This window comes from Carcharodon carcharias, chromosome 14 (assembly GCF_017639515.1).
Source record: "Carcharodon carcharias isolate sCarCar2 chromosome 14, sCarCar2.pri, whole genome shotgun sequence".
In the NCBI taxonomy this organism is placed as follows: domain Eukaryota; kingdom Metazoa; phylum Chordata; class Chondrichthyes; order Lamniformes; family Lamnidae; genus Carcharodon; species Carcharodon carcharias.
Window position 1 is genome coordinate 119,153,602 of NC_054480.1, and position 25,614 is coordinate 119,179,215.

The 25,614-nt window shown below is 41.2% G+C and overlaps 1 protein-coding gene across 1 annotated transcript; it reads left to right on the forward strand.

The window, feature by feature from the left end:
- The first annotated feature begins 1,977 nt into the window (after positions 1 to 1,977).
- On the forward strand, positions 1,978 to 23,988 carry acer1 (alkaline ceramidase 1). Its single transcript, XM_041204976.1, has 7 exons — positions 1,978 to 2,068; positions 2,159 to 2,316; positions 5,914 to 6,028; positions 12,655 to 12,793; positions 16,020 to 16,157; positions 18,118 to 18,255; positions 22,945 to 23,988. The coding sequence occupies exons 2-7, from the start codon at positions 2,224 to 2,226 to the stop codon at positions 23,120 to 23,122; spliced, it is 801 nt and encodes a 266-aa protein (XP_041060910.1). The 5' UTR covers positions 1,978 to 2,068; positions 2,159 to 2,223; the 3' UTR covers positions 23,123 to 23,988.
- Positions 23,989 to 25,614: the final 1,626 nt, after the last annotated feature.

Below are 25,614 nucleotides of genomic sequence, written 5' to 3' on the forward strand. Positions count from 1 at the left end.
GAGTGTCGCTGGCATGGATAGCAATTGTAGCTCATCCCTAATTGCCCTTGAAAAGTAGTGAACCGCCTTCTTGAACTGATGCAGTCCATCTGGTGTAGGAACATCTATAGTGCTATTAGGAAGGATTTCGACCCAGCAACAGTGAAGCAAAGACAATGTAGTTCCAAATCAGGATCGTGTGTGGCTTGGTTGTGGTGTTCCCATGCACCTACTGCCCTTGTCCTTCTAGGTGGTAGAAGCTGCAGGTATTGAAGATACTGTCAAAGTAGGCTTGGTGAGTTGTTGCAGTGCATCTTATATAAAGCACACACTGCTATTATTGTGCATCAATGGTGGAGGAAGTGAATGTTTAAGGTGGTGGATAGGGTGCCAATCAAACCAGTTGCTTTGGCCTGGATGATTTCAAGCTTCTTGAGTGTTGTTGGAGCACTCATCCAGGCAAGTGGAGAGTATGACATCACACTCTTGATTTGTGCCTTGTAAATGGTGGACCTGCGAAGTGAAACATTTTGTTAGGAAGAACAAGGAAAAGCAATATGAAAAAAAGGATTCAATTCTGAAGGCATGCAAAAGTATGGGGGTATATGTGCGCAAATCATTGAAGGTGACAAACAGGTTGAGAAAACAATTAAGAAAGCATGTGGGATCCTAGGCTTTATAAACAGAGGCATAGAGTACAAAAGCAAAGAGGTCATGGTGAACCATTATAAAACACTGGTTTGGCCTCAACTGGAGTATTATGCCCAGTTCTGAGCACCACACTTTAAGAAGGATGCGAAGACATTGGAGAAGGTGCAGAAAAGATTTACGAGAATGATGCAGGGATGAAAAACTTCAGTTACAAGGATAAGTTGGAGAAACAAGGGTTGATCTCTTTAGAGAAGAGAAGATTTGTTTAAAATCTTGAGAGATCTGGAAAATGCAATTAGAGAAAAGCTGTTCCCATTGTCCGGAGGAGACAGATTTGCAGGCCAATGGTGACACAAGGAAAACCTTTTTTTTATGCAGCAAGTCATTAGGATCTATAAAAGAATGAAAAGGGCGTAATTTCATTATCTAAAAGTCAGGATTCCATTAAACAGTGGATTTTACTCATCCCGCACTGCATGAAAGTGTGGTGGAGGCAGGTTCAATTGTGACTTTCAAAATGGAACTGAATAATTATCTCAAGAGAATAAATTGCCGAGCTACAGGGAAAAGGAAGTGTAGTGAGCCTTGCTGAGTGACCCTTACAGAGAGACAGCACAGACACGACGGGCCAAATGGCCTCCTTCTGTGCTGTAACAATTCCGTGATACTATGATGCTGTACTACCAACACTCTCACCCCTTTATGCACCTGAGCAAACCATTCAACTGTTAAGAAGGTGACTCACCGCTACATTCTCAAGTGCAGTTTGGGTTGGGCAATAAACGCTGGCTTTGCCAGTGACACCCACATACCGAGAATGAATAAAAAAATGTTTATTAAGGCATATTTATCTCATATCTCTGACACCTGTTTTGATTTAGCATTCACTGCTTCTCAACAAGTTATCAGTGAGGCAGGAATGGCAGAATGAAAAAGCAGGTTTGGCGAGGCCAAAATTCCAAAGGACACAACCTCCTTAAGCTAACAAGTGAGGTTTAACCTTTTAACTTTTTGAGGGCTAAAGCTCTTTTCCTTTTATCTGAATCATAATTTTTTGCAAAATAGAATCCTGAATATTACAGTGCACAATCCCAGCAGCCAATAAAACATCTGACGCCTGCATTGGACGTCTGGGAGAAAGTGAAAAATTCTGACTTTTAATTAGTTTGACAGCACACATGTTTAGTTATCTTAGGAGCAGTGTAGATATCTACGCTGCCCTGTCAGGTTTAAGGGGTGGGTAAGAAAACTAGTACCATTATTTTGGAATGTAATACACCTTCCGGCATCTTGTCGAACCTGGTCTCTAACTATTTCACTGTGTCTGCATCTGTTTACTTAGATTTTTTTTTGTTTATGAGCTTGAGCTAAAATTCCCTGGGCGAATTGTGGCTGCCATCACATGACAATAGTTTTGATTACTCTGGATACCTGCAAGGTTGATCTTCAATAATTCATACCATTTGCTTCTCTCTCTCTCCTTGTTCCAGGCACACAAGCTTTTAATTTGTTTTTTTTTCTGTTGCAGATTAATTTTATATTTGATTAATGAGCACGGCTTACTTCACACAAATCTTTCAGTGAGGACTCAGGATGGCCAGTATGTTTGCATACCAGAGCTCTCAGATTGACTGGTGTGAAGACAATTTTCAGTATTCAGAGAAAGTTGCTGAGTTTTATAACATGGTGAGTGCTGACTATTGACTGTGTAATTTCATGATTATGTCGGACAAGGTAGTAGGCATTATAAACCTTATCACAGACTAGAATTAGAACAAGCAACAGCGTTTTAAACTGTGTCATAGAGAGTTGAAACAAGATGTCTAAAGCAATGTTTATATTAAATTCTGAAATTGTCAATCTCTTTAGACCAGCCACAGGTTTAGCATGTGAGTTTAAATTCATTATTTGCCATATGTGGTCTGCCTGATCTCTGCACCAAGGTTAGCGAGCAAAATGAATCACTTTATCTCCCCATGGAGAGTATACAGCTCATAGCGGCTTGGAGACCTTCATTCTGTTATTTTATTTCTCATTAATATTGCTGATCTACCACTGATGCCAATGTTGAAACTAAGGTCAGATCTATAATCCATACCTGGGTTCTCAGAAACATTCCTGAGGTAGTGGTGTCCAGGTAGTGGTGGCAAGGTCTTTCTCTGCCATTTATCTGCTGGGATTGTCCTTCTACCTCCAGGTCAAAAGAAATAAGGTTTTAAAATGTTTCCAAGATTAAAGCACATGGGCATACCACCACTGCTTAAATTATTTAGTATCGTAAAATATAGAAGTAAGCCATTGGACGCATTGTGCCTGTGCTGGCTATTTCAAAGTGCTACCAATGTCATAAATTATTTCTTCATGTTGTTTAGTTAACTTCCTAAGAGGCTGGAGAATCTCCCTACTGGTGAATGGTAGAAAAATCAACTCACTACCTGTATAGAGAAGGACTTCAGTCTGGCAGCAGACACACTTGCTTGCCTCTTCAGTTCACATTGGTTTTAATGTCTCCTTGAAATGTAGATGAAGGAGTTTTACTAGAGATATGCAGAATTTAAATGCAGTACAATGAACCACTTCAGAGAATGGTCTTGTTATATGTAATGACTGTAAACTTGTCCACACAAGGGGCAATCTGCTTAGAAGAGTTTCAGAGGCTGGAGAAGTTACCTAAAAACAGCATTAATGATAACCCGTCAAGATTTTCTGACTGGTACAAAACATAATGGCAGCACCTCTAGTATTTCTGGCATAAACCTCGAAGTCTAGATTCAGCACCAGTGACTCTGTCACTTATAATCTAGGTTTTGTAGAAACTGGACAGTGAGGTTACATTTCTACCGTGTTAAAGTTGATGGAGTCTGTCCAGAATAGGTCATTCTCATCCAGTCCATTTGTTTTAAACTTTTTGGACTTTAATGTGTTCACCAACAGGAGATTTTTTTTGTTTTTTTGCTGTGCTTTTTGAATACCATTCTGGTAAAGACTGCCAAACCAAGTGCAAAACATTGATCATTTACATAGCCATTAATATAGCAGAACATCCCAAAATACTTCATTAGAGTGAAGTTAAACAAAATAATTGACATTGAACCAGGAGAGAAATGACCAAAAGCTTGGTCAGAGAGGTTGGTTTTAAGGAACATCTTAAAAGAAGAGAGAGGTGGAGTGGTATATACGTTAATGTCTTAATCCCAAATATCAACCTAACTCCCCGCCTTTGTCAAGAACTATCTGTTGAGTGTGCAATACGGTATTTAAATTGTCACCATTATGATAATTAGATGCAACTGATGGCACCCAGGAATTTCCCAATCTTTTTCTTACACTGCACAATGTGCTCAGTTTACCCCAGAAAAATGTGCTATGAAGGGCAGTGATGTTTTGGCAATTTCTGGAAGTCAGTGCTTAAAGCAATATTTGTCTTTGCTACCATCTAGCTTTGGTTGCAATCATCTAAATTCTGAATATGGGGATTACGGGAGAGTTATGTGTAGCAAACAAACACAAGTCTATCTATAGGGTTGCCAACTGTGACTAAATGTATCCCTGGAGGCTCCATCACGTGACTTGCCCCCATGCTCCAGCCATGAGTCAGCCAAAACATCCATCCATGTGATGTACTTCCTTCCAACGCCAACTGGAAAGCAATAAGTCTCATTACCCAATTGGATGATGATTAACTGTCAGCTGAACTGCTTTTGTTCCCCTCATTTTCAACATTTTTATGTATGGTAGAGAGAAATGTTCAATGGAAATTACAAGAAAAATCTTTTTTAATGTCCCAATGATTTTTCTGCAGACTTGCACACAGCAGTGCCCAGGAGATTGATCTTCAATTCCTAGGACTCCAGGCCAGTCCTGGAGGGTTGTCAACCCTATGGAATGTCTGATGATAACTGCCTTCTCAAGTTGCCCAAAATGTGCTAACTTGCTCTAAAATTGTAGAGCCAATAGTTCCAAGGCCTTGTTGCTGAATAGGCCTTTTTCTCTGTTGCTTTGCCAGGGACGTTATAGCAGGACTCGTTCCAAAAGGTTACAGGGAACGGTTGGTTCAGTTGGCCTTCTAGAAATCTGAACGATGCAGTTGCATCATGATTGGCTGCTATTTTTATTCCCATTAATGAAGTTGCAATTCTCACAATCAGAACATAGAAATGTTGTTTGCTTCTGTGATTTTATTTGTGTTTAGTTGAAATGTCAAAAAATAAAATGCCCTATTTGTGATTTTTCAAAGAATGGACTGACATCCTCCAGATCATTGAAGACTTTAAAGAAAAGTATTTTGATGCATGCGTCAGAGAAATGGATAGCGTTCAGCAACACTAAACTATAGCTGCAGTTAAAATCCCTCAAAGCTAGTACTACTTTTTACAATTTTGGTGGCCACAGGTAAAGTGGCCAGGATTTTATGGCACTGCAGTGGCCCCATCCTACTGACCTAAAAGTTGGGGCCAAGCCCTCATCAGCTGGTTCTGGGAGCCCCAACCCACTTTTACCTGTAGGCACTGGGGCTTCTGTCCCCTTAGGGGATGAGGTGTCCCCCCCACCCCAGCCCACCAGGAGCTGCTGATTAATTGGAGGGCTGGTAGCTCTTCAGTCCCAGTAACACCACCAGGAGCGGTGGCCACTGCTGGGACTGCAACAAGGCAGCAGAACCAATGTGGGTCAGATTCACTGAGGCCATTCAAACAGGCCCCAGTGAGGGGTGGGCATGGTCAATCATGAGGGTGGGGGGTCTTTCTGAGGGGCAGCCCTTACCACTGGGGTGGGGTGGCTCTCCACGAGCCTAGTCAGGTAGGGCCCTGGTTTACTTGACTAATAGCTGAAATGGGCAGGTTGCCTTATGAGGAAAGGCTAGACAGGCTAGTCTTGTTTTGAAGGCTGGAGTTTTGAAGAGTAAGAGGCAGCTTGATTGAAACATATAAGATCCTGAGGGGACTTGACAGGTTGGATGTGGAGAGGATGTTTCCTCTTGTGGGAGAATCTAAAACTAGGGGTCATGGTTTAAAAATAAGGGGTCGCTTATTTAAGACAGATGGGGTGAATTTTTTTTCTCTCAGAGGGTCATGAGTCTTTGGAAATCCCTTCCCTAAAAGGCAGTGGAGACAGAATCTTTGAATATTTTTAAGGCAGGGGTAGATAGATTCTTACTAAACATGGGGGTGAAAGGGTATCGGGGCTAAGCAGGAACGTGGAGTTGAGGTTCAAAGCAGATCAGCCATTATCTTATTGGATGGCCAAATTCATTTGTTATAATGCACTAATTACTTTAATTTACAGATTAGCAGTGTGAGTTTCTTTATATCTTCTCCCATAATGATGTATCTATTACATCCATATGCCCAGAAGAGGACCAGAGCTGTGTATCTCATCTGGGTCATGATCATGTTAGTAGGTGAGTTGCACAGCATTATAATTATTTGTCAAAGTGCCTGCGTGCAGTCTATCATTGAAAATCATAGGGCGGAATTTTATGGCTTCAGAGCGGTGGGGGTGGGGCTGTAAAATGCGGCAAGCCATTCAAAAGTCCATTGTCTTTGGTGGGACAGGAAAATCCAGCCGGTGGGAGGCGTCATAAAATTCCGCCCATAATTTATATGCTTAATCAATATATTATTTCTGTCTAGTCTTACCCCATCTCCAGTCCGGTAGATGAATACAACAATACCATCTGAAAAAAGTGTGGTATAGAAATTTAGTACTTCGGGCCTTTTTAAAATGACAATGGGTTAATTTAGTCTAAACAGACCCACACACAGCAGGGAGGCTGGTAGTGGGTCAAGAACTCATTTCTTCTGTCAGCGGGCTTTCCCATGACTAGCATCCCATTTCTGGGTTTCCCAGATAATGACAGAGTGCGGGCATGATGACAACCTGCACCCTTTCAATGAAGGATCTCTATTTAAAGGGACCTCAGTGGAGGTCAAAATGCTAGCAGGAAACCTTAATTGCAAAGGCTTGTGGAGGCAAATAAATGGAAGAAAAAAAGTGGTATGGTTGCTCACAAAGGTCTCCAATCTCTCCCTGCACCTGCCACGCCCACCAAACCCCCACCCCCCAGCAGTCATGCTGGAGGTGGAGAGGGCCAGAAAGAATGTGCAGTTTCCCCTGGACGAGAGGAAGAGGCCAGCCACCCAAACTAAGGAGGTGTGGCTGGAGGTCTCAGAGGTAGCAGGGGTATGGCATCCAGAATATGGGTACATTGCTGGAAGAAGTTAAATGACCTCATAAGGTCAGGAAAGCTGTGTCCATTTTCAGGTGGTTTTCATTACACCCTGACTTCATTTTCTCCTGCACAGCACTCGACTGACTGACACACCTTGCAGTTTCACACATTCCTTTTTCTCCAGACACCTCCTCAAATTTCAATTTGAACAGCTAAGACTCACACACACCCTTATCCTATTGTCCTCTCGTACCGACCCTCACTGTGCCTTTTACAAATGTTTTCATTCCATCCTCAACTTACATTCTGCTACTTCTCGTAACTTTCTGCATTCTCTCATTGCAAGAGAAGAGACACCACAACTCCAGGGAGAAGCAGAGAACTCAATGTGGAGGGTGCAGGTTGGGGGAGGTACCACAGCACCATGGTACAGGAAGCCATTCAAGTGGGGGAAGGAAATGGGAGCGTAGTATTGATAGGGGACAATATAATTAGGGGGATAGATACTGTTCTCTGCAATCGTGAGTGTGAGTCCCAAAGGCTGTGTTGCCTGCCCAGTGCCAGGGTTAAGGACATCTCCTCAGGGCTGGAGACAAACATGAAGTGGGAGGGGAAGGATCCAGTTGTCATCATCCATGTAGATACCAATAACATTGATAGGACTAGAAAGAATTTGAAGAGTTAGGAACTAAATTAAGAAACAGAACCTCCAAGGTAATAATAGCAGGATTGCTACCTGAGCCACAGGCAAATTGGCATAGGGTAAATAAAGTCAAGGAGTTAACTGTGTGGCTCAGAGGTTGGTGAGGGAGGAATGGGTTTCAGTTCATGGGGCACTGGCACCAGCACTGAGGTGGAAGAGAGCTGTTCTGGTGGGATGGGCTTCACTTGAACCATTGTGGGACTGGTGTCCAGACGAACCAAAAAGCTAGGGCTGTAGAGAGGACTTTAAACTAAATAGAGGGGGACAGTTCTGGAAAGGGGATATGTAGGCTTACAAAGCAAAATGACATGGCAGCCTTGCAGGGCAGCTATTTAGGTAATGATACCCAGAGGAGACAGGAAGGGGCAGAGTGTACAAACATAGAAAAAAGGAGCAAATCGGGTCAAAGGAGGAAAAAATGGTAAAAAGACGAAAACAATGGCCCTTTACTTAAATGCACATGGTATTCAGAACAAAATAAATGAATTAATGGCACAAATAGAGGTTAATGGGTATGATATTATAGCCATTACGGAGACATGGTTACAAGGAGATCAAAGCTGGGAACTAAATATTCAGGGGTATGTGACTTTTCGAAAGGGCAGGCAAGAAGGAAAGGGTGGTGGAGTAGCTTTGTTGGTATGAGATGGAATAAGTATGATAGCAAGAAAGGATCTTGGCTCAGAAGATGTAAAATCCATATGGGTGGATGTAAGAAATAACAAGGAGAAGAAGACACTGGTGGGTATAGTCTATAGGCCCCCTGACAGTAGCTATACTGTAGGACAGAGAATAAATCGGGAGATAAATCGGCTGTAAAAAAGGCAGTACATTAATCGCGGGTGCCTTTAATCTTCATGTGGATTGGGAAAATCAAATTGGCAGAGATAGACACAAGCAAGAATTCATAGACTGTATTCAGCACAGTTTCTTGGAATAATATATTGTGAATCCAACCAGGGATCAGGCTATTTTGGATCTGGTAGTGTATGATGAGGCAGGTTTAATAAATGATCTCAGAATAAAGGATCCCCTGGGAAACAGTGACCATAATATGGTAGAATTTAGTACTCAGTTTGAGAGTGAGAAACTTGGGTTGGAAACAACTGTGCTAAACTTAAATAAGGGTAATTAAAATGGAATGAGAGCCGAGTTGGCTGGAGTGGACTGGGAAAGCAGTTTAGCAGAAAAGACGGTTGATGAATGCCAAGCGTTTAAAAAATAGTTTCATGACTCTCAACAAAGATATATCCCAGTGAAGAAGAAGGATTCAAGGAAGGGGATAAACCAACCATGGTTAACAAGGAAGTTAAGGACAGTATCAAATTGAAAGAAAAAACATGTAATGTGGCAAAGATTAGTAGTAAGCCAGAGGGTTGGGAAAGTTTAAAAAACCAACAAAAGGTGACCAAAAAAGGGGGAAAATAAACTTTGAGGACAAACTAGCAAGTAATATAAAAATGGACAGTAAGAGCTTCTCTAAATATACAAAAAGGAAGAGAGAGGCCAAAGTGAACTTAGAGAATGTTGCTGGGGAAATAATAATGGGGAACCGGGAAATGGCAGAGGAATTGAATAAATATTTTGCTTCAGTCTTCACACTAGAAGATGCTAATAGCATTCCAAAAATACTAAATAATCAAGGGGCAAAAGGGGGGGCAGGAAATAAATCCAATAACTATCATTAGAGAAAAAATATTAGGGAAACTAATGGGGCTAAAGGCCGTTAAGTCCCCTGGACCTGATGGGTTGCATCCTAGGATATTAGAGGAAGTAGCTACAGAGATAATGGATACAGTGGTAGTAATCTTCCAAGAATCCTTAGATTCTGGAAAAGTCCCAGGGAATTGGAGAATGGCCAATGTAACACCCTTACTTAAAAAGGGAAGGAGACAAAAAACAGGTAACTATAGACCAGTTAGCTTAACAGCTGTCATTTGGAAAATGTTGAATAAAGGATGTAATAGCAGGGCATTTAGAAATACATAATATAACCAAGGAGAGTCAGCATGGCTTCATAAAGAGGAAATCTTGCCTAACAAATTTATTAGAGTCCTTTGAGCAGGTAACAAGCAGGATAGATAAAGGGGAATCAGTAGATGTAATATGTTTGGATTTACAAAAGGCATTCGATAAGGTACTGCACATAAGGCTACCTGATAAGGTAAGAGCCCATTGTGTTGGGGGTAGTATACTAATAGTGGATAGAGATTGGCTAACTAATAGAAGACACAGAATTGGGATGAGGGGGGCATTTTCAGAATGGCAACCTGTAACTAGTGGAGTGCCACAGGGATCAGTGCTGGGGCCACAATTATTTACAATATATATTAATGGCTTAAATGAGGGCAGTGAATGTACTATCGCCAAGTTTGTGAATGACACAAAAATAGGTGGGAAGGCAAGTGTTGAGGATGACACAAGGAGTCTACATAGGGATATAGACAGGTTCAGTGAGTAGGAAAAAACTTGGCAGATGGAATATAATGTGGGAAAATGTGAGTTTATGCACTTTAGCAGGAAGAATAGAGAAGCTGAATATTATTTAAATGGAGAAAAGCTGCAGCACAGAGGGATTTGGAAGTCCTTGTGCACGACTCCCAAAATGCTAACATACAATTTCCATGGGTAATAGGAAAGGCAAATGGAATGTTGGCCTTTATTTCAAAGGGAATGGTGTATAAAAATAGGGAAGTCTTGCTAAAATTATACAAGGCACTAGTTACACCACACCTGGAATACTGTGAACAGTTTTGGTCCCCTTATCTAAGGAAAGATATACTGGCATTGGAGGCAGTCCAGAGAAAGTTCACTAGGTTGATCTTGGGTTTGGGGGGATTTTCTTATGAGGAGAGGTTGAGTTTAGAAGAATGAAGGCGACCTTATTGAAACATTTAAAATTCTTAGGGGGCTTGACAGGGTAGATGCTGAGAGGTTGTTTCCCCTTGTGGGAGAGTCTAGGACCAGAAGGCATAATCTCAGAGTAAGGGGTCGCCCGTTTATTACAGAGATGAGGAGGAATTTCTTCTCTCAGAGGGTAATGAATCTGTGGAATTCTTTACCGCAGAGAGCTGTAGAGGCTGGGTTGTTAAGTTTGTTCAAGGCTGAGAAGGACAGATTTTTTTAATCAGTAAGGGAATCAAGGGTTATGGGGAAAAGGCAGGAAAGTGGAGTTGAGGATTATCAGATCAGCCATGATCTCATTGAATGGTGGAGCAGACTCAGTGGGCTGAATGGCCCACTTCTGCTCCCACACCTTATGGTCTTATGGACCTGCAGCCATAGCCATCTTGACTGCATTGGAGGAGGATGCCTTGGAGATCAGCTGGGTGGCATGTGCACTAGGAGTCAATGATGAAGAACCCCTCCCGCCAACAACTGAACACAAATCCCACTCCAAGATTTGGCAGATAAAATTCTGCCCAATATATTTCAAGTTTTCTTAAGCAAAATAATGAATGTCTGAAGTTTGCACTGCTTGTAAATCTCACACTCACTACTGTCTGAATATTGGAAGATCCAGCATTGGTACATTTTGTGGATTTATCCACAGTGAAGATTGCTTTCTTGATTAGTGCAATAGGATTGTTCCATTCAACACAATTGTATTTTTGAGTCCTTGCTCCTATACTGTACTTGCTATTTTACCACACATTGAACCACACCTGCCACCTACTGGCACAGATACATTCAAAAGATCCAAATTCTGAATCGAGTTTCATGGTTTAGCATTATTCCACCACTACCTCTTTTTGTACCATCTTCTAATTCTTACAAGCCATTTCTATATTACAGTAAGGGTCCCAAAATTGATCCCTGGGGGTACTCCAATTGCAACATTTTCCATGTTGAAAAGTTCCCATTGTTGATAACTTTCCATTACTTTAACCATTTCGCAACTTCTTACTTTAGCCATTGATTGCTAACGCATAAAGCATTGTCAAAAGTTTCATGACAATGACAGAGGAGCTGTTGTTGTGCAGAGTTATCCCCAGACTCTTAAACTGTCACAGCATTTCACTACGTTGCTGTTATATGCTTAGAGCAAAATATTGGAGCTTTGCAAAATAAGGTGAGTAAAAAATATAAAGCAAAGGGTTGTACTAGCCACCATGAGAGGACTCCCCATGTGTCTTTCCCATTCTTTCTAGAGTTTCTGGCTGTGAAATTTGGAGGTTTGACAGCAGTTGTGAGGGTCAGTCCCAGTAAGCGTATGCTCTTGTCCATTATGTCCAACGTTTCCCTCTAAAGCAAAAACAAAAGGTTAGAAAGTGAAAGAACAGACTTGGTGGCGCAGAGAATCCTTGGACCTGAGCACCACTTTTATGAAGGATGTGAAGGTTTTAGAGAGGGTGCAGAAAAGATTTACAAGAATGGTTCCAGGGATGAGGGACTTCTGTTTCATGGATCGGGAGAAGCTGAGGTTGTTCTCCTTTGATAAGAAAAGGTTGAGAGGAGATTTGATAAGGTATTTAAAACCATGAGGGGTATTGACAGAGTAGAGAAAATGTTCCCATTGGCGGAAGAGTGAAGAACCAGAGGACACTCATTTAAAATGATTTGACAAAAGAATCTACAATAATAAGAGGAAAAACGTTTTTATGCAGCAAGAGGTTAGGATCTATAAATGAGAGTGTGGGGGCAGATACAATTGGAGCTTTCAAAAGGGAATTAGATAATTACCAGAAGAGAGAAAATTTACAGGGCTATGGGGAAAGGGCAGGGGAGTGGAACTAGTTGAGTTGCTCTTGCGGAGAGCTGGCACAGACACAATGGGCCCAATGGCTTCCTCCTGTGCTGTAACCATTCTGTAATTCTATCCCCCTGCTGTAATTTTGACGGAGAGGGAATCCATGGATTCTTTTGCGAACAAAGTTCAGAACAACAGCAACCTGTATACAATATCTATTAAGGGAATAGCCCCTACAACAACCTATTCCAAGATCAACTAATGCAGCCCAGACCAAAGACTGAACATGGATTATGTTTAGTTTGTAAGGTATAGTGCTATGTCATGTGATGAATTTACTCATTGAGTTATAAATGTTTAAAATATAAATATAGTCTGAAAATTATATTTAGGACAATGTCTAATAGCTAAAGTGCTTAATTTGAATGATCATTTTTTAAAATCAATCTATCTCCATAATAGGATTTTTCTCTGCATACTACCACATGACTCTGAGTTACTTTGGTCAGTTACTAGATGAATTATCCATCCTGTGGGTGTTAGCGATTGGTTACATGCTATGGTTTCCCAGAAGACACTTACCAACATTCATCAAAAGCAGGTAATAAGTGTTTTTTTAAATATCAATTGCTATTCAATACTTGTGTAAACGTACGAAACCCAGTAAAGTAATAGGTGAGATCGAAAGGTCACATCAGAAATTCCAGCGCACACTGCCTGCAAACCCTGACCAATATTTCAAATGGCCTGGCAATGGTGTACAACACACTCCAGAGCCTCCAACATGTATTCTCAGTTGGTGATGCTTCCACCAAAGTCAGAAAATTATCCCTTTTTTTTCTTTAAATTTAGCAATCAAATCATGAACAATGTAGTAATTGAGTCATTATATAATGTAGCATGAAACATATAATGTGACACAAGCAATGATGGAAGAATATAGAGAATGGGATGGGATGTCATTGGGGCAGAGGATCAGGGCTTCAGTTGGTTGTTTAATTGTCCACCACCATTCATGACTGGATGTGGCTGGACTGCAGAGCTTAGATCTGTTGGTTGTGGAATCACTTAGCTCTGTCAATCGCTTGCTGCTTTTGCTGTTTGTCATGCAAGTAGTCCTGTGTTGGAGTTTCACTAGGCTGACACGTTATTTTTTTAGGTATGCCTGGTGCTGCTCTTGACATGCCCTCCTGCACTATTCATTGAACCAGGGTTGATCCTCCAATTAGATGGTAATGGTAGCATGGGGGATATGCTGTGCTTTGGGGTTATGGATTGTGGTTGTGTACAATTCTGCTGCTGATAATGGCCTATAGCGCCTCAAGAATGCCCAGTTTTTAGTTGCTAGGTCTGTTTGAAATCTATCCCATTTAGATGGGAGTGCCACACAACACGATGGAGGTGGAACTTTGTCTCTTTAAGGACTGTCTGGTGGCCGCTCCTACCAATACTGTCATGGACAGATGCATCTGCGACAGATAGATTGGTGAGGACAAGATCAAGTAGGTTTTTCCCACTTGTTGGTTCCCTCACCACCTGTCACAGAACCACAGACCTAGCAGCTATGTACTTTAGGATGAGGGCAGCTCAGTCAGTAGTGGTGATACTGAGCCACCCTAGGTGATGGATTTTGAATTACCCACCCAGGGTACATTCTGTGCCCTTGTCACTCTCAGTGCTTCCTCCAAGTGGTGTTCAACATGGAGGAGCACTGATTCATCAGCTAAGGGAGGGCGGTACGTGGTAATCAGCAGGAGGTTTACTTGCCCATGTTTGACCTGATGTCATGAGACTTTATGGGGTCCAGAGTCAATGTAGAGAACTCTCAGGGCAACTCCCTCCTGACTATATACCACTGTAGTGCCACCTCTGCTGGGTCTGTCCTGTCAGTGGGAAAGGACATACCCAGGGATGGTGATAGTGGTGTCTGAAACATTGTTTGTAAGATATGATTCTGTGAGGACGAATATGACTAGCCTGTGAGACAGCTCTCCCAATTTTGACACCACCCCAGATTTTAGTAAGGAGGACTTTGCAGGGTCACCAGGTCTGTGTTTGCTGGTATCGCTTCTGGTGCCTAGGTTGATGCTGGGTGATCTGTCCGGTTTCATTCCTTCTTGTAGGCTTTGTAGCGATTTGATACAACTGAGTGGCTTGTTAGGCCACTTCAGAGGCCAACTAAGAGTCAACTGCCTTGGTCTGGAGTGACATGCAGGCCAGACCAGGTGAGGATGGCAGATTTCTTTCCTTATAGGACATTAGTAAACCGGATGGGTTTTTAGGACAGGTGACAATAGTTTCATGGTCACCATTACTGAAAGCAGCTTTTTGTAACTCCAGATTTGTTAGCAGAATTTGAATTCCATCAGCTGCTGAGGCGGAATCCAAACCCATGACCCCGAGCATTAGCCTGGGTTTCTGGGTTACTAGTCTGGTGACATTACCACTATACCACCGCATCGATTTAAAAGACTTGGGAATATTGCAGTTAGGCTTGAATATCAATCGCAGCCAAATTTCCATGCCCCTTTAAAACCACGTATAGAAACACTCTCAAAGCCGACTGACTAAAACCTGGGGCAGAATTTTGTCATTGGCGAGCAGGGGGCGGGGCCCGCTGGCCGGCACGTAAAATGATGCGGGATGATGTTGGGCGGAACCCCCGGCATCATCCCACCCCATTTAAATTTTTAGGAAGGCGGGCCCGCCGGCCTCTCAATTGAGGCCATTGACAGGATCAATTATACAATTAAAGGACCTGCTCATCCAATCTTAAGGTTGGCGGGGAGGCCAGGAGCCCCGGTGGGAACTAGAAAAAGCATGAAACCTCATCCAGCGGCGGGATGAGGTTTCATGTAGGGTTTAAAAAAGTTTAATAAACTTATTATCTAAATTATGAACATGTCCCATCTCATGTGACATTGTCACATGAGGGGGACATGTTAATAATTTTTTTTTCTCTATTTTTAATAGTTTTAAAAGTGTCAGCGATCTCCCTGAGGCAGCACTTAGCCTCATGGATATGTGCACTTTTTCGTGTGCATGCGCAAAAGACCGCACTCTCGCTTTTGGGGAATCCCCCCACCACTGCCTGCACAGGAAGCGCATAGTGCTTCCTGCCGGACGTCACGCTGGGCGGGCTTTAATTGGCCCGCCCACGTAAAATGGCGGCAGGGCCTGCTTCTCCGGTGGGGATTGGCTTCCCGCCCGCCAGAGATTGGGTCAGGCCCGCCCGCCGGACAGGCAGAAAATTCTGCCCCTGGAGTTGCCTGTAAACCGGACATTTTTAGAATGAGACATACATTTTTTAAAAAATATTTTACTCAATTAAAATTGGACAATTTGTCTAGGCTCTACATGGCACTGGTTTATTAACCCCTTCGCCACTTGCAGACCGGTCTATTCACCTGTTCCATGTGACTCTTGACCTCGCCCGACCTGGATTGTCTCCAACCACCCACTGCCAAACACGCCTGACCCAAAATCTGGCAAAATCCAAAATCTGGCACGGCCTCCATTCCAAGGCTTTAAGAGAGTTTTCCTGTAATTGGGTTGTGCCCAGACTGTGGGTGTATCTGTGTCAAGTGTCGAGTAAACTCCAGGTCCAAATATCTGCTCCTCCTCACAAGCCTCATTGCTAGCTCTACACTCACAGATACAGAAAGCAGCTTACAACCTCCCTTAAATTAAAAGATAAAAACTAGAAATACTAAAAGTCCAAAATAAAACTTGGAATTGCAGGAACATTCTTTCTGAAACAGAAATTAAATTTGGAAAGCAATCCAACAGTCCGGAATTTACTGAAATGTGTTTCCCCCCCTTTCCAGGAAGTCTTTTTCACTGATTGTCTTTCTTACTGCACTGCTGAGCACAATCCTGTCGTTATTTAAATCTACAGTGAACGCTTATGCACTGAATTGTGTTGCCTTACACATTATTTATGTGATTTCACTTGAATTAAAAAGGTAAGAACTTTACAAGTCAGTATTAAACCTTAAAGCTAGATTCGCATTGAAATGGTTAAACATATTATTAATGCTCCGAGACTCAAGTTTTATTTTTAACAGCAACCTGCTAACCAAAACATCCCAATTGATATCTGGGCCCAATTTTAACTCTGCGCGAATCGATGAGTTGTGAATGAGTTAAAATCTTGCCCGCTGCAATTAAGTTTTGGTGTTATATTGCAAGTTTGGAACATATTCCATTGTCTCACAACCATGTAAGTGCCTCGTGTATTAGGTTTGATTTCATACCAGAGTAAATGATGATTAATGTTCACAAGGATATGGCATGATTTTAATAGGAAGCATCATATATCATATATCTGATATATATATATATATATATGTATCTTGAATCATAACACCCGTTCCTTCTGTCACTTCACAATTTTGAAGTGTAGTCATTGTGGTAATTTAGGGAAACATGACTACTCCTAGTTCCTTGCAGCATTTACTACATTTTATTTTAATGACTTTGGTTGAGAGATAAATAAAGAACTCTCTTGGTCTTCTTCAAATAGTGCCATGGAATCTTTTACACCCACTAAGAGGCCAGATGACACCTCAGTTTAACCATAAATCCAAAAGTTGATACCTCTGACTGTGCAGCACTCCCTATGTACTAGGTTATATACTCAAGTCTCTGCAGTGGGTCTAGATACCCACAATCTTCTGTCTCTGAGGCAGAAGTGCTACCACTGAGCCATGGCTGATATAGAAGGTAAAATGACGTGTAGCTCACAGAATGCAACAAATGCGAGTTCTTTTTCAATTTCTGGATCACACAACTTTACTGCACTTCTGGATGCAGTAAGTGCACAGTTGAGAAGCCAACTGAAATGCACCAGTAACAATGGTGCAGTAACACTTGATGAGTACGGAAACAACTGCTTAACTGGTAGAAATAGCACACCGTGCACTGTACGATGTTGCTTCCCAGTTGAGGAGGACTCATTCTCTTTAGGAATTCTAAAATGTCTAGTTTGGGAGTGTGTAACAGATTGCCACATTAGCATTTCTGGGCTCCTGTAACATACTGGCATCTGTTGCATCCTATACTGTTTTGGAAGTATTGACAGAAAACACAGCATGTAATCAATGCAACAGAAATTCTGCTTGTTTGCTCAACCCAAATGGACCCAGCAACCTGCTAGAGTCAGAACACTTAGGGAGCCAATGAACATTTTGGCAGGGTAAAAAAATACATTCAAACATACAAATTAGGAGCAGGAGTAGGCCACTTGACCCTTTGAGCCTGCTCTGCCATTCAATAAGATCATGGCTGATCTGAATGTAACGTTAACCCCACATCCTTGCCTACCCCCAATAACCTTTCACCCCCTTGTTAATCAAGAATCTATCTACCTCTGCCTTAAAAATATCCAAAGACTTTCCTTCCACTGCCTTTTTAGGAAGAATCCCAAAGACTCACAACTCTCTGAGAGAAAAAAATTTCTCCTCATCTCTATCTTAAATGAGCGACCCCTTATTTTTAAACTGTGACCCCTAGTTCTAGGTTCTCCCACAAGAGGAAACATCCTCTCCACAGCCACTCTGTCAAGACCCTTCAGGGTCATAAAGGTTTCAATTAGGTTGCCTCTTACTCTTCTAAATTCCAGTGGATACAAGCCTAACCTGTCCAGCCTTTCCTCATAGGACAACCCACCCATTCCTGATATTAGTCTGGTAAACCTTCTCTAAACTCCTTCTAATGCATTAACATCTTTCTTTAAATAAGGAGACCAGTAGAGTAAACTCATGCCAGTTGTAGAGCTGGGAAAAAAAGGCAAAGTACACGGAACATGTGAAGGTGAACACAGCTATGACCATCGGGAAAAGCAACAAGTGAGAGAATTATGATCTAAATGAGACAGGTTGCAATTCTAGTTAAACACATTGAGATTTTGTGCTTATTTTTCAGATGTATAGATCAAAGAATAATCAACCTAGCCTTTGTGACCGTGGGTTGGTGGCTTGCAGCAATTTCTTGCTGGCTAAGTGATCGTTTGCTCTGTGCTTTCTGGAGACAGATAAATTTTTACTACCTCCATAGCTTCTGGTAAAAACTGCTTTAAACTCAACAGTTTTTCAACACATTATTATTTGGGATCTGTGGTATTTTATCAAAGTAGGTGTTATAAATGATGATAATTATTACATTTTTGGATCTTTTTCTATTCTTTTTTTCTGGATTTTTAAGCTATTTTAGGTTACTCTCCTGGGCAAATTCTAACTTCCTATTGTCTTGCACATGTCTTCAGTGACATTAATGTCTAGGTTGGCTTTTCATAATGTTCCCAGGATAACATACTGAAAAATATTTCTGTTAATCAACTGCAGGAATGATCTTTCTTCCAGCTGCAATAAACAGCTCAAAATCATTTTAAATTTTGACAATCACACAAATTTATTTAAAAACTCATGGATCTTCCATGGCAATGCCCTGAGTATGTTGGAAGATCCAATTTTGTGGAGCATTAGGACTATTATATTGTAATACATAAGATGCTTTGTAATATAATAGAGCCTTCCTCAGAGAGGGAGCATCCTGGAGCAGGGAATGGGGTGGAAGGATGCAAAGGCCAGACAGGCCTAAAGAAGCAGGTCACTGAGTCGAAATCTGGAGACTACCTCTCCCTCCTTAAAGCACTGTTGGTGTCCCTACACAACATGGACTGCAGTGGTTAGGAGGGCAGCTCAACATCAACTTGCTAAGGCCACTTAGGGATGGACAATTAATGTTGGCCTTGTCAGTGGCGCCCACATCCCATAAACAAAGGGATAGAACAAGGAAGGGATTGAGTGTGATAGGCAAAAAAAAACAGCTAAAGAGATAAAAAGGAATTTGGACTGAAAGGGCATTAAGGGCATAAGTAAATTCTAAGGTTAGAATAAAAGTGAACTTTTATTTGATATTCATTCTTACTTAGGTAGACTTACAACAACTGATAAGCTGAAATAGAGCTTGAGGCTAAAGAGCTTCTGGACAGTACAGACTGAGCAAAACAGAAACATGACAACAGCACCTAGTGGTGGGAGGCCTTTCATTACACCATGACAGGAAACTGCAGACATGTGAAACTGCCATTATGAATATTTAATGTTTTAACATTGTATATATCGGCAGAAAAGGACATTTAGTAATCTTGGTCATGGAAATTAACGTTCTGGAACAGAAAGCACTAGCCAATCTTGCATAGTATATTATGTGGACAGTAAAGACCAAGAGTAGTCTACAGATGAAGTGGTGTTAGAGAGCAGAGTATAATAACACGAGGGTGAGCCAGTTGTAATTCAGTCCCCATGCAAGGAAAGGTGATGGTGCAGTGGTATTGTCACTGGATTCATATTCCAGAGACCCAGTGTAATATTCTGGGGACCTGGATTTGAATACCACCAGGGCAGATGGTGAAATTTGAATTCAGTAAAAATCCGGAATTAAAAGTCGAATGATGACCATGAAATGATTGTCATGAAAACCCATCTGATTCACTAATATCCTTTGGGGAAGGAAATCTGCTGGCCTACATGTGATTCCACAGCAATGTGGTAGACTCTTAACTGCCCTCTGACCAAAGGTATGACTCTTCTTTGGAAGAAGAGGCATATGGACTCAAAAAGTTAACTCTGTTTCTCTCTCCACACTTGCTGTTAGACCTGTTGAGTTTTTCCTGCATTTTCTGTTTTTGTTTCAGATTTCCAGCATCCGCAGTATTTTGCTTTTATCACAGCATTTTTAAAATTCATTTATGGGATGTGGGCTATCTTTGAATTAGCAGTTTTTTTATTCTTTCACAGGATGTGGGCGTCGCTGGCTAGGCCAGCATTTATTGCCCATTCCTAATTTATGTTGAGAAGGTGGTGGTGAGCTGCCTTCTTGAGTCACTGCAGTACAAATGGTGTAGGTACACCCACAGTGCTGTTAGGGAGGGAGTTCCAGAATTTTGACCCAGCGACATTGAAGAAACGGAGATATATTTCCAAGTCAGGATGGTGAGTGGTTTGGAGGGGAACTTGCAGGTGGTGCTGTTTCCATGCCTCTGCCGCCCTTGTTCTAATGGATGGTAGTGGTCGTGGGTTTCGAATTTCCATTATCAATGGGGAAATGGAAAGTTATAATCCAAGTAGTTGCAAAAGTAACATTTTTTATATATTATAAATAGATATACGACTGAATAAATAATACCAAAAGTACTCACGTGCAGTATAAATTATATTGTTTAGCTTTACACTAAATTATTATTATTATGAATTAATATTTTATAAACCCAATATTCCTTCCTTTTATCTCTTACCACTGTAAAACTGGTCTAATTTGATTCTTTGTGGTTCCAACTTTACATTCGCCCTAATGCACTGCAGGAATTCATCAAGGCTCCTTAGACAGCACCTTCCAAACCCTCGACCACTATCATTGAAAGGGACAAGGGCAGCAGATAGATGGGAATACCACCACTTAGAAGTTCCTCTCCAAGTCACTCACCATCCTGACTTGGAAATATATCACCGTTCCTTCACTGTCGCTGGGTCAAAATCCTGGAATTCCCTTCCTAACAGCACTGTGGGTGTGCCTACACCACATGGACTGCAGCGGTTCAAGAAGGCAGCTCACCACCACCTACTTAAGGGCAACTAGGTATGGGCAATAAATGCTGACCCAGCCAGCAAAGCCCACATCCCGTGAATTAATAAAAAAAATTGAGTAGTGTAATTTAATTAGTTAGGACTTCCTGGATTTAAATAAGTGACAGTGTGATTCAAAAAGGAGCTGTCAATCATCTGATAATGATCAATCACTGAACATTGTTTATGTTTGAATGATGTGGCTTGCATTCTCACTTCCGCCTGTAATCTTGGAGACAAATGACCAATCTTTATTTATAAGGGTTTAGGCTGAGGATGGAAACTGTAACTGCAGCTGGTTTTTGAATTCCTTATGTGTTGTGACTGAATACATTTGACCTTTTGTAGATCTTAAAGCAATAAATTTGATTGATAGCTATTTTTGAATTGATGACTTGAGTCAGATTTTCTCTCAGAGGAACTCGGCCTTTTTTCATTGTAAAGGACTTCTGATTCTCACTCTATATTTGGCAACTTGAACCCTGCTCACTGATCCCATGGACTTTGTGAGGGATTTGAGATGATTCAGAGGCTCATAGTGATAGTGATACGCAAAAAGTAACTGACCATGTTTCGAGCGTCAATTGCCTGGTCTTTGACATTTCAATGAGAAAAGTAAAGCTTGTTATACTGTAGTGTTTCTACAATACTTATACCTGTTTAATAGTTGATTACTTTGTCCAACAGTCTATAGTCTGAGTCATAGTCTATTAAAGTGCATATTTCTCTTTCTCCAAGTTCGAGAAGAACATGTTGTGACAAATTGCAGTAATCCAGAGTGCAGTAATAAGGGTTCTCTGTTTGACCCTTGGACTCTCACTAGATATTGAACAGGAAATGTTTACTCTGGTTCATACGTGATGTAAGGTATTCTTACAGGAATGATCAGTCACACTGAACCCAAACCTAAAAATGTAATACCTTTGCAAAAACTCAATCCATCAGCCTCTCATTCACATGCAGCTCACAGTAATTTCCAATCTTATGTAACTAGTGAATTTTGTTTCAACAGAAGCAAATATGAAATAAAAGCAAAATACTGCGGGTGCTGGAAATCTGAAATAAAAACAGGAAATGCTGAAAAAACTCAGCAGGTCTGGGAACCATGGAGAGAGAAACAGAGTTAACTTTGCGAGTCTGTATGAAGAGCCATACAAATTCGAAACTTTGGCCAGGATTTTCCGGCCCTGCCGTAGTGGCTTTCCCAAGGCTGACACAGCGGGCCATTCAAATCCCTGTTGACTTTGGCGGGATCGAAAGATCCCGCCAGCCGGAAGGGCCGGAAAATCTCGCCTGTTTAGTCTGTTTCTCTCACTACACATGCTGCCAGACCTGTTGAGTTTTTCTAGCATTTCCTGTTTTTATTTTGAAGCAAACAATGAACTCTGATTTTATTTATTTATGGTGGCATTAAACAGCAGCAGTAAATTGCTGCATTTCTTAAGGGCTTTGTGTAAATACCTCCAGGGTAGGTTGATCTTATCAACCAATGCTGAGGGATTCCTTTTGGCTACTTCATGGAATTATATCCTTTACCAACCAATTTCCAGAGGACATTGTCACACTCTTTGTAGTCTATTTATCTGCTTTGATGGCTAGGAAAAGCAAGGACTGAGTTTGATGTCTGGTTTCATTGTGTGAAGAGACTCAAATATAAGACTAAACAAATTAAATCATAAACAAAAACAGAATTACCTGGAAAAACTCAGCAGGTCTGGCAGCATCGGCGGAGAAGAAAAGAGTTGACGTTTCAAGTCCTCATGACCCTTCAGAACTGGGTGAATCCAAGGAGAGGGGTGAAATATAAGCTGGTTTAAGGTGGGGGGGGGAGTTGGGTGGGGGGAGAGAAGTGGAGGGGGGTGGTGTGGTTGTAGGGACAAGCAAGCAGTGATAGGAGCAGATAATCAAAAGATGTCACAGACAAAAGAACAAAAGAACATAGAGGTGTTGAAGTTGGTGATATTATCTAAACGAATGTGCTAATTAAGAATTGATGGTAGGGCACTCAAGGTATAGCTCTAGTGGGGGTGGGGGGGGGCATAAAAGATTTAAAAATAATGGAAATAGGTGGGAAAAGAAAAATCTGTGTTGCATACTTATCACATTGCTCTGGATTTCTTTGCAGGCATGTGCTGATTAATATCGCAGTTGTCCATGGCACAACTCTCTTTGCATATTTTGATGCATTTTATGAAATTCCAGAGACCAACCCAGAGGTGAAATATTGGCCCATTGACTCGCAATGGTTGGGTCTACCATACCTTGCAATAGAAACTGAGGATCATCTCCGAAAGTCCTGCTGATGGGGTTATGAATTGTTAAATGATACCAAACACTTCAGTGCCTGCATATAATATATTTAAGGTGCTACTGTGGGCTTTTAACAATGGTTTATGAAAGGACCTAATTTGAAATGAAATGTTTGTCTTTTATTTGCACAGTTCACAGTATTGTTGACCATGCATTAATAAATTGATAGAAGATTTGAGTCAAAATTTAAAATTTGGAGTACTTACTTCTGTTTTAATTATTTCTAATTTATTTATTTTTCTGTAAATTCAGGTGAAAGCTAGAGGATACATTTTTAAAAATATTTATGCCCAATGTCAGTATAATGCACTCCTCAGCAATACATGGCATGGGTTATCAACAGGTAAAAGCTCCTTCAGGAAGAATGTGATATTCCAGATTCCTTCTGGACTCTCTGAAGAACAAATGGCAGGTTAATATGAGTTGTAGGTAATTAGTACTGTGATCTCCTATCCATGAAAAATTTAGGGGACAAAACCTTTTTTCCCTCAATTTAAGGAAAGTATCTAAATTATTATTGGATATCTGCTAATGAAATTTCAGGGATGCACATCTTTTGTATTGTGTCCCTCCTACAAAATAGATTTTGTTGGTGTGATCATATGTCACCGAATTGCAATGTGGGACTAATGAGCTACAAGTAAGAGTATTGAAAAGTTTTTATTTCATTCAGCTATGGAGTGTGCAATTCATAGAATTATTGAGTTTAAGGCACAAGAGGAGACCATTTGACCCATCTGGACCTACTTACTCTATTTCCAAACAAAAGCAAAATCCTGCAGATGCCGTAAATCTGAAATAAAAATAAAAATGCTGAGAATATTCATCAGATCAGGCAGCGTCTGCAGAAGCTATTTATATAATTTTTTTGTGCTCTACTTCCGAATTCTGGCAGTTTCCTTATATCCTTCTATGTTTATCCAATTACACTTTAAATAACATTCTCAATTACCACTCATGATAAAACATACTTTGTTCTAATAACCATCTGCAAGCATATCATTTTCTAATAATTGTTTATGTGGAAAAGCTCTGAACTTCCCCCTTCCTTCTTCTTGTGATGATTTGAGACCATGTTACAAAGTCACCACAGTGGAAAAATCTTTCATTGTTTATCCTCTCACAACTTTTCAGAACTTTGGGAACCTCAGTACAACACCTGCATTAATCTTGCTCTGAGTTGGCTGATGATGCATGTATATTTTGTCAGACTGGCAATTTTAGCAAGATAAATTCAAAGTTGCCTAACAGAGCAACAAAAAATATAAACTTTGGCATGATTCTAAAAGTGATAAGGTCATAAGGAAAACTGCCTGTTTATGGGCAGGAGATCAATAGACTAGAACAACTAGAAAATTAGCAAAACTTATCAAGTTTAAAAAGTGCTGGTACAATACCAAAAAAGCTAAAAAATTGAACACTGCATGTAGGCTTATAACCTTGGCTATGGATTTTTGACAGCTGTATACATTAAATTCCATTTTCTGAGAATTTGACAGATGCACTGGGATCCAATTCCACAATTCATCTGTCTTTCTGTAAAACTGAAATACAATGGTATTGTCAAAATGTGATAACAAGTAGCTGCACTGAAAGTGGGACAGAGGCACGTTATGATTTAAGTTACAGGTATACCAAGCATAATATTACTTGTATTACGGGATAGAAAACAAACTACTGATATTTTTTCAGTGGCAGACCCAGGCATTTCTGGAGGCAGTGTGGAAACTAAAAGCAGGGGATATGTTTTCAGGAGAAAGCATATGCTTCCAGGAAACGTTGATTTTTGGCATTTCATTTGGTGCATTTTTCTGCTGAACTTTTACTTTCAGGGTAGAAAACAGGTGCCGGGTCTGTTTCAGGGTCCTGAACCCCTCCTTGGGGCAATACAGTCAGTCATTAGGATTTTGACGGGGCACCCCCTTAATTGGCATGGAGACAGTTTCCCTGCCCAGTTAAGAATGGCAGGTGGGCTTTCAAAGCTACAGGTCCAAACAGAGGCCTTCCATCTTCAGAAGAGTACCTGGCTGTACCAAGTGGTAAGTAAATAAGAGGGTGCTTCAACACGAAGGTGGGGTGGGGGAAATCCCTGTACAGGGAAGCCTTTGGCTGCACCCCCCACCCAGGAGGGCAGAGGAGGGCCACTCCTGCCTGGAGTGCTGTCCACCTCCAGTGACTTGCCCCCTGTTGTGTCAGGAAACTGGAGGCTGATTGGAAAATCCCAGTCGACTTCCTTAACCTTTAACACAAGTCTAATTGGTTTCCTGCTTTGTGGAAAATGATTAATGCCAGGAACAGAGTTGGGAAACCAGCATGCTGGCCCATGCCGATATTTTTGGTTCCAAACTGCCTCCCGATGGTCTTAATATTTATAATGATCCCTGGATAGTGTTTCAGACCTCAGCAGTGCCCAAAATTCCTGCCTTTGGAGTCTACTATTAAACCCAGAAAAATAAAACCCCAAAACATAACATCTCTTTTAAAT

What these genes read in the sequence shown, in the direction of transcription:
- acer1 (XM_041204976.1), top strand. Translation starts at nt 2,224, where the DNA reads ATGGCCAGTATGTTTGCATACCAGAGCTCTCAGATTGACTGGTGTGAA. An exon ending in TTGCTGAGTTTTATAACATG is followed by an intron (nt 2,317 to 5,913) that starts GTGAGTGCTGAC and finishes TTTAATTTACAG; the next exon opens with ATTAGCAGTGTGAGTTTCTT. An exon ending in ATTTCACTTGAATTAAAAAG is followed by an intron (nt 16,158 to 18,117) that starts GTAAGAACTTTA and finishes CTTATTTTTCAG; the next exon opens with ATGTATAGATCAAAGAATAA.